This window comes from Cricetulus griseus, assembly GCF_003668045.3.
Source record: "Cricetulus griseus strain 17A/GY chromosome 1 unlocalized genomic scaffold, alternate assembly CriGri-PICRH-1.0 chr1_1, whole genome shotgun sequence".
Lineage (NCBI taxonomy): Eukaryota > Metazoa > Chordata > Mammalia > Rodentia > Cricetidae > Cricetulus > Cricetulus griseus.
The window spans coordinates 45,318,438-45,330,472 of record NW_023276807.1 but is presented as its reverse complement, the minus strand read 5'-3'; the positions used below and the strand labels follow the sequence as shown (position 1 = coordinate 45,330,472).

The 12,035-nt window shown below is 35.1% G+C and overlaps 1 protein-coding gene across 2 annotated transcripts in view; it reads left to right on the top strand.

Moving 5' to 3' along the window:
• The window catches only part of Micu3 (mitochondrial calcium uptake family member 3), a 79,700-nt gene extending 68,190 nt beyond the window's left edge, over positions 1–11,510 (top strand). For both annotated transcript variants that reach the window (XM_027391220.2, XM_027391219.2), the window contains 4 exons: positions 2,949–3,057; positions 4,970–5,127; positions 6,726–6,794; positions 8,932–11,510. In XM_027391220.2, coding sequence (XP_027247021.1) covers positions 2,949–3,057; positions 4,970–5,127; positions 6,726–6,794 — 336 coding nt within the window. In that variant the 3' untranslated portion in view covers positions 8,932–11,510. The remainder of the gene's footprint in view (positions 1–2,948; positions 3,058–4,969; positions 5,128–6,725; positions 6,795–8,931) is intronic.
• The last annotated feature ends 525 nt before the right edge of the window (positions 11,511–12,035 follow it).

Genomic DNA, 12,035 nt, shown 5'->3' with positions numbered 1-12,035 from the left:
GCATTATCTAGTGGCATTTGAATGCTTCATTGCAACCAAATAGAAACTGCTGTCTCAAGTGTCCCTTTAAGCCTGGGATGTTTGGGATCTATTGCCTTCTGTTTGTTTATGGAAGGATCAGGTTAAACTGTTCAAGAAAACTTGCAAATAGTTTGAGTTTGTTTAGAGTAGACACACTGTGACAGTTTTAACAATTCTCAAGACTGCCCTAAGGAATGAGGAAACCAAAAAAAAAAAAAAAAAAGCTTGATGTATTTAGCCACTACTTTACATTATCTTTTAATAAAAGGATTTTTATCTGTTTTACCTACTATGCTGGATTTTCCTAACCAGTAGATAATTCCCTTGAAATAAAAATTGCAAATTATGCTGTTCAAGTTATATAATGTTATATAGGACTTTTAATCTATAAAACAAACTCAGAAGGTCAAATTGCAAGATGACTTTATAGAAACTTTTCATAGTTTTCTTACAGTTAATTTTTATATCTAAAATTATTTGAAAATAAAAAATCTGAAGTTAAATTCAGCTTTTCCACAAGCCTAATTTGTAGGTGTATCTCAACAGTTATTATCATATGGTGATTGCTTGTTCTGTGTTGTTTCATCACCTCACATAATAACCTTGCAGGCATTGGCATATTTCTTTTGGAAAAGAGAAAGTAAGGACTTTGGACACTTGTCCACTCAAACCCCAGACTCTGTAAGCAAGTGACTCTTCTATTGTCCTCTACTTCGATCTTTCCCTTCCATCCACTACTCATCTTTTTCTCCCCAGCATCAGAAAAGAAAGAAAAGCTGATACCTGGATGGCACTTACCATTTCCAAACTAATTTCATTTTCATTCACAGATATTAAATAAAAGGCCTTATTACAGGCACAGCTGATAAAATGACAAGATAGGCAAATTCTCCTTCAATAGAAATATATTTTACTAGAAAAACAAAGTAAGTAAGCAAAAGGAGATACTTTTGGGTGAAGATAAATGCTGTGAAAAGAACCAAGAATATAGAGACTGAAAAAAGACAGCAGGCTGTTAGAGTTCTTCAGAATTATCCTATGTAATGAGCTGTGCAAACAGTCTGACAGCTGGGGGAACCAGCATAGGACCCACCCAAGCCTCCTGAAAGTAGATGTCCGTTAGGAGGCCTGGGCAGTCTATGGGGCCCCTGAAAGGTTCAGGCATTATGCTGGCCTGCCCCTGTTACCTGGTGGAACAGGCAGTACCCTGGTCAGCCCAAGGTTCCATGGGAACTAAGTCTGCACGCAGGTGCAGAGGACCCCTTTAAAAGATAGGCCCCTGCCCATTTACGCTCTCTGTTCTCTCTGTTCCCTCTCTCTGTTCCCTCTCTCTGTTTCCCCGCTCTGTTTCCTCTCAGCTTCCTTTCTACTCTCTCTCACCTATGTGCTCTCTCTATGGCGACCAGCCATGGCGGTCAGCCATTTACTCCTGTTCCTCTTCTTAGTCTCCCCATTCTGCCGGGCCTTATAATAAACTTATAGTCTAATGTCTGTCTCAGCATTTCTCTTTTCTTCTTTTTAAACAAAAGAATAACAGCCCCTTGCAGTGGAGCAGTATTTATCCCTAGTGCATGTACTTTGGGAGCCCATTCCCTATGGAGGGATACTCTCTCAGCCTATATATATGGGGGAGTGCCAAGGCCCTGTCCCAAATAATGTGACAGCCTTTGATGACCCCCCCCCATATGGGAGTCCTCACCCTCCCTGGAGATTGGATGGGGGAGTGGCATGGGGAGAGTGGGAGAACAGGAGGGAGAGGGAACTGGGATCAGTATTAAAATAAGATTGCTTTTAATTTAAATAAAAAAGAAAACACACTTAAAAAAATCAGATGAAGAGTATTTTAGACAGGAGAACAATAAATGGTAAAGGCCTGGGAACAGAACAAGCTTAGTTTATTTGAGAAAATACTTTGACATTTCATAAAAAAAAAAAAAAAAAAAAAACCAGGAAAATAGTAGCTGGTGAGAAGGAAGAATTGGGTACGTGTCAAATCTGATAGAACTGGGTAGACCAAAAGAAGTAGGCAGCTTAGGTGTAATTTTCATGGTGATACTAGAAGTGACAGAAAGCTGTCACCATGCTTAAATTTTAAAGTTAGGGTCTGGAAAATTTCCTTCCTCATTAGTTCCCTGGATGCCCAGCACTTCCTTATCAATGCTCCTCTTCGATTACCCCTGTAGTCAAAGCCAGGATTTGGGAAGCTGGAACTGTGGGCTCTCTGATATTTTGTTTGTTTTTTCCCTGTGTATTTCCCAATTATTTAAATTTTGTTGATTACATCCAAACCATCCAAAAATACATCCAAAAATACATTATTTTTATTTCAAATAATGTTCCTATTTAACTGAAGTAACACCGATAGTAGAACTGCAACCTATGAACCATCCCAAAGCAGGTTGTTCTGAATACAGTCCTTCAAAGTCTTTGGTGCCATCTGCAGTCACTGCACTTCCCCCTGGTGTCTTGGCTGCATTTGAATGACTGAACAAGTTCAATCAATGACAGTTGACGCTTAGTCAACATCTTGGTTTTTGTATTGTCATTATAAACATATTGATGACCTGATGTTGAATCATGTGAAAGGATAAATATGCAAAGCAAATATGTTTTTATGAGTTTAAGACATGTTGTTTAGAGGGTTATCATAATTGGAACTTTTCCAGACATTTTAATTGAAGCACTTTTTGAAACTTGATGTTGACAGGGCAGTGTCTTCAGTTTACTGTTAGCAGAATAGTAGTGCTACCCAATAGAAATATGTCTGAGTGATTCCTACTGTTTAGAGAAATTTTTCCAAATATACTTGGAGTACTTACTTAATGAAGTATTTTTCAGATCCTAATATTTCCCTCTATTAACTGTGCTGCAATTAATTTAGTGCATTTATTAATACTAATTGTTTCACATTTATTTTCCCAAAATAGGGCATCACATTTGATGAATTCAGGTCATTTTTCCAATTTCTGAACAACTTAGAAGACTTTGCAATAGCGCTCAATATGTATAACTTTGCAAGCCGTTCCATAGGACAAGGTAAGAAATCATTCTTCAAAATTTTAAAGTCAAGACATCCCTACTTTGTTCCTAGAGACTTTGGAAAGAGGCTAGTGAGATATGTTTGATCATGCGTCAGCTTACCTGAAAGTCTGGTTTTATAATTTCTGTGGGAAATCAGTTCCAAAACTTAAAAGTATGCAAAGTCTAGGGAAATGTGCTGATTTCTTACTAGGTTTGTTTTTGGCCTTTAATCTCATATAATGAGGAAAAACTAATAATGTTTATTGTAAAGAGTCTAAGATGAAACATTGTGGCTACTTGGTAACATCAGGGAACACATGAAATGACAGCCTGCAGAAATTCTCACTGACCTTTGCCTAATCAGAAACCAGAAATACATGAGCACAGCCACTTAGTCAGTAACTTACATTAACCAATTTTTGAGACTGATATAAAATTGATTATCTTTTTTTAAATTACAAAGAAACACATCTGTCAGATAACTTCAAATACTCGGATCTTCAGGACTCCCTCACTCTTTGCTCATGGGTTGACTAAAAAGCCAAACCCTTTTTCTAGGATTCTCTTCTTTCTAACCATGTCCTTATTAAAACTTCTTGCTATGTAGGGTATGATTGTACTTTTAAGGCAATTTTAACTGCCTCTGCCGAATCTAATAGGTTAGACCTCAAAGTGTAGTCTTGAGTTGTTATTCTCAAATTCTAGGGAAAAGCCAAACTACAGCCACCAAATATTGATGATAATTACTTCTCTGAAAACCATAGAAAGGGTAGGAGCATTGAACTATGAGGGCCTGGATTCAAACCCCCAGCTTCAAAAGCACTCAACACCCACATATTATGTCTGTTGTATAGCCTCATTTTATTCACTGAATAAGAAAAACCTGAAATTTTTTTTATATTTCATTCTTTTTCTAAGCTATATGCTCAAACATTGGAAAGCATGTATCCACAAATGATGATATATATTATCACAAATTTTATATATATATATGTCTCCACAAATGATGTATATGATATAAATATTTTTATCACATATGACATAAATGTATTTTTATAATCATATCTTACTGGAATAATATATCCTTTAAAAAGAAATTAGTATCCGTTTATTTGGTTCAGAGCAGAAAATTACCTTATTATTTTCTGGAACTAGAAAATAGGAAAAATTTTATTGTGTTACTATTTCAAATGTTTGGAATAATATCTTTTTCCTTTGCTGAAAAACTGTTCAAGTTTCCCAAATGCCTGTTGGGAGAGTGTACAGGTCCCTGACCTCACCTTCTATCCAACACTTCCCCAGGTCCTCTGTCCTCTTTGTTCTACCTCACCAAGACTGCCCTTTGTCAACATACTCTGTGGTCTTCTCCCTCACAGCACACTTTTCTTCAGGTTCTCTCATCTGTCATTTCTCTCATATCCACTGCTAAACCTTCTATCCTTTGGGGCTTAGCTCCACACGTAACCACAGCCTTTTGAAGTCATTGCTGCCCTTCTCTCCCTCCTCCCTCATCCGCACTGTACAAAGAATTAATCACTCATCTCCAGATTCTCAGAGCACTTTTCCGGAATGTTATGTGGGATACTGTATAATGGTTATGTCTGCCAATCTTGTCTCCCATCTGAACTGTTTCTTGGGAATTTATTTACCTTAATAACTTCTAAAGTGTCTCTTGCTGACAGTAGCTGCTCATTCAACATTCACTGATTGAGAATGTATTATTAATCCAATAGAGTCACTGCTGTTCTTTTCATTAAAACTAGTGTCTTCTTTTTCCCTAAAAGACAGCATATTTAATGAAAATCATGTGCTATCTACCATCATGGCTCATGTTTACAAAAAAAAAAATTTACAATCTTTGTAGTAATTAGCATCATATACTAAAAAAGAAACTGCTTTTTCTTTTTTGTATGTGACATTTATCTAGATGAATTTAAACGTGCTGTCTATGTAGCTACTGGACTGAAACTTTCACCACATTTGGTGAACACTGTATTCAAGATTTTTGATGTTGACAAAGATGACCAATTAAGTTATAAAGAGTTTATTGGAATTATGAAAGACAGACTCCATAGAGGATTCCAGGTAAGTCTGCAGATTTCAAGCCTATTGATAATCCTTTTGATAATCCTTTGAAACCCAAGTTCAAAAAAAATTATGTAAAATTTTAAGGTTATAAACATGAAATGATTGTTTAGAAAACTAAGGTTATGTAGGCCTTACCTACTTTCAAAAACAATGCAAGGTGATAAAAGATTATTTTAAAAATACATATGTATAATAAATTTGATTTTTAATTCTTTTTTCAGGTTTTTTTAGGGGTTGTTTGGTTTGGGTTGGGGTTTTTTGGGGAGACTGGGGTTTGGGATTTTTTTGGGGGGGGGCTCGAGACAGTTTCTCTAGGTAGCCTTGGTTGTTCCGGAACTCATTCTATAGACCAGGCTGGCCCTGAACTCATAGAGATGTACCTGCCTCTGCCTCCTGAGTGCTGGGATTAAAGGCATGTGCCACCACTGCCCATTTTTGAATTCAGTTAGGGTAATGTTTTTTTTGCTGATTTGTGGGGAGGGTATTGCCATTTGTTGTTGTTGTTATTGTTGTTGTTGTTTTTAATGTGATCGTCTCATTGGCTTTCAGACTTGGTTGTAAACATGGAAACATCCCTGTTCCTTGTTGCACATTAGATGTTTTCTTTAGGGAACTGAGGCTCTTAAGTCACATTCCTATACATTCCTATGTATAAAATAAACTCAAAATAATTTTTTCCTGAACTATTTTTCCCATTGACATACTAAAAAGTAATAGGAGATAATCTTTCCTTTTCTAAAAATCACTTTTTTAAATTTCAACCCCATAATATGGCTTAATAAATGTTTGCACAGCTTACATACTTAATGGACATTCCAGAAATAGAAGAGGAAAAAATCCTTTTAAAATTATCAGCTTCTGTAGTCTTCTTTCTGTGTCAGGGATAAACATTTGAAGTAGAAAAATCCATATATAGAAAAAATATTATCATTTTAGGCAATGTAATTCAAAGATTTGTTTATGACTTTCAGCCTGAGCTGTCTGGGAAAAGATGCTATTGTACTTAAGTGCCACCTAGTGGTAGCTTGTTAACATTTCACATGTAGCTACAGACACTTGTAAGGCTGTACATAGAAATCCATTTATTTCTTCTCAAAAATAACAGGGTTTAATTTAGTGTGAACCACACTGTTCATACGAAAGCCTTGGGCACAGTTTTCCCTCTAAGCACCCTGAGCCACACTTCTGTTGACCATTCTGTGTGTACTTGTGCTCCCTTAGTGTTTTACTAGGATCTGCATGCACACTTGTTACATGAGTACATGGTGGAGTAATTATCTTAATCTAATTGATATAACCTCATACTTCTTTGTAGTGTGAGGCATTTAAATCTATTCTAAGCAGTTTTTAAATGCACATGGTTATTGGCTCTGGTCACCATTCTGTGCAAGTGATATTGGAAGTACTTTCTTCCTGTGTGACTGGAATTTATACCTATGCTTCACTTCTTCCTGTGTCTGCAAATCCTCCCAGCCTCTGGAAACCAGCATCCTGCTTGGTGTTCATAAGTTTGGCTTATAGATTCAACATAGAAATTAAATTATATTGGATCTCCCTCACATACATTTGGACATTTGTAATCCTTTATTCCACAGGGTTATAAAACAGTCCAGAAGTATCCGACCTTCAAATCCTGCCTGAAAAAAGAACTTCATAGCAGATAAGTATGTTAACTTAGGTTTAGTCTGCTTTTCCAATAATAAGTAAGAATAGACATATTTTTATTACATCTAAACAATAGCTGGGAAGAGCTTAGGGTTAGAGCTCAATGGTAGAGTACATGTTTCATAAGAGAAGAAAATAGCTGAAAGAAATGTAATTATAACCTACAGTGGAGACAATGAGAGTATCCTGGTTTAAAAAACTGTATATTCAGGAGCTGAGGACATAGCTAGGTTGGTTGAGTGGTCACCTGGCATGCCTGAGCCCCTGGGTTTGATCTCCAGAACCACATAAACCAGATGTAGTGGTGCATGCCCCTTCTTCCAGCATTGAAGGTAGAAGCAGGAGAGTCAGAAATCCAGGGTCATCCTCAGCTACATACCAGGTCCAAACCACTAAGTGTACAGCTCTGCACCTGTGCAGGTACAATAAAATAAATCTCAGCTGTGCTATGTCATAGAAGATCTTTAGCACCTAGGGAGTTTGTGTTACTCTTTTCCAAGAGCATGGTTTTAAATTGTTGCCACAGAATGACAGCTTTACTTTTATTAAAGAATTCATCTAGGTGTCTGGCACTATACTAAGCTTTGTTCTTATTTTATTTCTCACACATAGATAAATTTCTCACCCTTTTTTGCATTGCTAAGAATCAAACCTAGGGGCTTGGGCATTCAAGGCAGCTGCTCTACCACTGGTTCACATCCCTTAGGTTTTTGTGGTCTTGAAGTCATGATCCTCCCAGCTTCTACTTTCAGACAGCTGTCCCCCTAAGTAATTCAGGAAGTCTGTCCTGTTTTGGTTTGAACCAAAGCAATATCTCAAACTTGTTAATCTCCAGAAAGAAGATTATTTTTTTTTTAACCATCAATAACTGTATAAGTTTGGTCAGTCATGTTACTTTCCCATGGTGGAGGTTTCGATGCTCATTTAGGAGTGAGTGTATGTTCTTAGGTGTATTTCTTACTATTTTCATCAAGCTTGAAGCCCTTGTTTCCCAAAGTGGCTCCTCATGGTGCTGGTAAACAGTCTTTAAGAAGAAAAAAAGAAGTTGCTTTGTGTCTTTATATTTCCTGTGGCTCTGGCTCACAGTCTATGATACTCAGTCCATCCTGTCGGGAAGGCAGCAGGAGCATGAAACTGCTGGTCACACCTCATCCACTGTGGGAAAGCCTAGAGCAGTGATTGCATACTGCTTACTGCCCTTTCCCCATTTACACAGCTTAAAATCCCTGTCAGAGTGGTGAATCATCCCAACTGACTGTGTAATACATACAGCTCCCCGTAACCAAGTCCAGAGGCTTGTCTCCTGGGCGATTGATTTCTGGTGTTGTCAAGTTGTCATCATTAACCAACCATCAGCCTTTGTCAACTTGGAGAAATGTAAAAAAAAAAAAAAAAAAAAAAAAACTATCAGCTCTCACTATGCTACTATTTGTTTTTGTCTTTCTATAAAGAGACTGCAACCATAAGTGTTTTGTGAAGTATTTTTGAAGACCTAGTATTATATGTACTCCACTTTGGGCAGCAGTGGTCCAAGACATTGAGAGACGAGCAGGCTTATTTTTCTGTTAAGATAACTATTGTGATCTTGCTACCTAGGGTTTTCCATACTTCTATTGTAAGACATTGTATACTGCCCTATGAAACAAGAACAATGCACTGAAAAATTAGTACTGTCACATTTATACATTCCTGTGTATGATGTTCCCATCCTACTTGAATAGCATCACATGTACCCTAATGATATTTGTATTAGTGCATAGAACCACAGTTCAAAATGATTACCTAAATCTATGCCTTCCTGGAACCAAGTACTAAAGAAGTTTCTTAGCAAAACATGAACTTGGGCCAATGAAATAATGAATGCCCGAAGCCTGATGACTTGAATCCACATGATGGAGGAATGATAATGGACTCCCACTTACACATCGTGGCACATTCAAATACCAGTAAACAGATAAATACAGTTTTTTAAAAGCTATGAACTTTTAAAGTGTTTTTTAAATAGTTAATTATTATATTTCATATGGATGGTTTTTGATTAGATACCTGACTGCTTCATATAATTTTTGTAAAAATTTTGATTAATGTCATTAGCTTTAGTTATATAAATATTGCTTTGGCATTTTTTTTAACTAGATACTCCTAAAACAAAGATGGAAGGATTATGATCTATGTGACAAGCATGAAACAAGTTTCTGAGCGTGGATCCAAGTGTGAAGTCAGAACATACAGAAAATAAAGGGAAAGGTGAAATACTATGAAATTACATTTTTTCCTTGAACTGAGTTCATCCATGTAAAACAGAGGAAAATTGAATCTTCTAATTAGCCTGGGGTTTGATCCCTAGAACCACCAAGAGAAAACTTACTGCTTTCACAGTGATTGACTGAATTCTGAACTTTTTCATTCCCTTCACAAGTATATGGGTAGTCCCGATGACTATCTGAGAATGTATTTAGATTATTTATTTATTAGAAATGTCCTTTATTTCAAAATAATTCATGAGCCCTAGAATTTAGATGACTTAAAAACAGAAACACATTTTCTTCTGGTTTGGACTGTGTACCTGTTTTCAGACAATGAATATTGCTTCCAATTTGTCTTAGGGCCCTTAGATTTGTTAGTAAGTCCCTGTTATTTACCTTGTATTTAATTACACCGAAGTAATTTCAGAAGACAAGTGAAAATTTACAAAATAATATGATGGTTTACATTGTACTTTCAACTTTTAAAAGTACTTATGTAATATACACTGTTGGATTTGTGTAAAATTTCGTTTGTTTTTGCTGTTTTTGTGTATTTTGTTTTGTTTTTGTACCAAAGCCAACAGAATTTCAGGTATTTTATTTAAGAAGTAATTTAGTTTTTTTTTTTTTTTTTTTTTTTTTTGTAAGAAAACATGGTGATCACATGCTGATGTTAGAAGCCAGGACAGGGGTAGTAGTAATTCCCACGGAGGACACGTGGTGGTGCTCCTAATTGTGAGCAGACGATATGGAAATAATATTAGTAACATATTGGATATTGTTAAAAATATGTCTATAGCATCAAAACTAATATAAATGGTTTAGAAGTTTGATGTATATTTAATAGGTAGAAGATAATTTTTTGTTTCTTGCTAAAGGACCACATGAAAAATTGATCCAAACAGCCAGTAGTTGATAAGCCATTTACATACAATTCATTATATTGAAACATGTTTTAAGAGAAAATAAAACTTTCTATTCACTTGAGAGACTGGCCCCAAAGGTCACAACTCAAGGCCTGCCTGGGCTGTGATACAAGCTCCAGGCACTTGGGCAACTTAGAAGAATCCTGCCAAAAATAAAAATGCTGGGAAAATAAGTAACTCAGTGGCAGAGGGCTTGCCTACCTTGTTGGAGGGCTCAGATTTAATTCCCAACACTGCAAATTTAAAGAAAGAAAGAAAGAAAGAAAGAAAGAAAGAAAGAAAGAAAGAAAGAAAGAAAGAAAGAAAGAAAGAAGGAAAGAGGAAAAAGAAACCCTAGATTTTCACATTGAAAAAGAATTTTAGAATATTAATACAACTTTGGCTACCTGATAAAATTGGTTTGTTTATACAAGGATATTATAAAACAAAGCAATGACTTTAAGTTAATATATTTATATATTGCATGTATTATATGTCATTAATCTAATATATGAAAATTAATAGATTCATTTATCCTCTTCCATAAGACATATTTCATGTAAATTTCATACACTCCAACCATTACTTTGCTTTTGCATATGAAAATAGGAAACACTGGCTTTATTTTTCTAAGTTATTGAATGTGAAATTGATCTGCATCAGCTTATTTATAAAATTATTGTTATTTTGGTGTTAATAGTATTGTTTTGTGTTTTTTAGACTTTTCCACATTCTTTGTCTCATATTATTTATTGCACTAATATAGAAATATACATGTGCAAATACAGTATAGTATACTTATTTAATTTCACCTGCTTTGAAATTTTAGTCATGTCATGTCTAGATAGAGATGCCTAGCTGCTCATTTATCCCTTTGCCTGGAATGTTCTCAGTAGTACATGGAATATAAAATAATTGAAAAAATACAAATTAATCTTTGGCTATAAGTTATATTATCACATATAAATGGAAACCTTGTTAATGTGGATTAAAATTAAATAACCTATTTAAAGACCCTTTATAAGTCTTGTCATTGTCCCAAGAAAGTAACTCCCATAATATAAGCACAGTCACTATTCTTTATTGTTTTATTGTGAGTGGGTCTGTTTGTAAGGTGACAAGATAGTATAAAAATGAAAATAAATAAAATATTCTGATGAATTAATATGGTAAGAGAATAGTGAATTACAATGACTCCCTCTGTATCACTCTAAATCTTTTTTGTCTATAAAATGGAGGTAAAAATATCTCACTGGAGTATTAATTATATCAGCTGAAATATTTTGAATGTTTTGCAAATAATGCACTAAATACTCATATGTTAGCTTCAAAATTTCCCTCTACAAATTATACAAATTTCACAAACATTAAACTCTACAAAAAATTTTAGTGTTGTGCTTCTTAAAGAAATTCTACATGATGATATTCAGTACCTCTCAGAATAGTGTATAATAAATTGTTTTAGCTTAAAGTCTGCTTGTTAATATAAATCTTAATTGTAAAGCTACATGTCTTACATTGTTATGTTATCTTAAAATAAATGTACCTCTTTTGAACCAAGAAACACTGTGGTTTGCTATTGTGTATATCAGTGAACTAATTTCTTTTGGAAAATATCACTTCCTAACTTGAGAAATCTTTATGGGTTACCATTGATCTTAAGCCCACTTCCATAGTATTACATGCCATCACACTGGACTCATGAATACCGCAGTAGATAAGTGAACTGCAGAGTCTTGGAACCTTTCTTAGAGTGTTTCAGAGAGATGCCTGTTTCATAGAAAGATTTCAGAAAGTTTATATGTGACTTAATGGAGTGTCTAATTTATTTCACAGAATGAATCATTTATGTGGCTTAAAATAAAGCCAAAACTATAGTAGCCAATGTTACTAGTGTTGTTACTTTATAGGAGTTTTCTTGTTAAGAGAACAACTAGAAATAACATTTTAAAAGTGTATTAGTTATCTTTCTCTACTGTTTCAGTTTGGATTGATTTTAGTTTAATTAAATAATCTCACTTTGTAGCCAAGGGTGGTGTCTTAGTTAGGGTTTTTATTGCAGTGAAGAGACACCATGACCACTGCAACT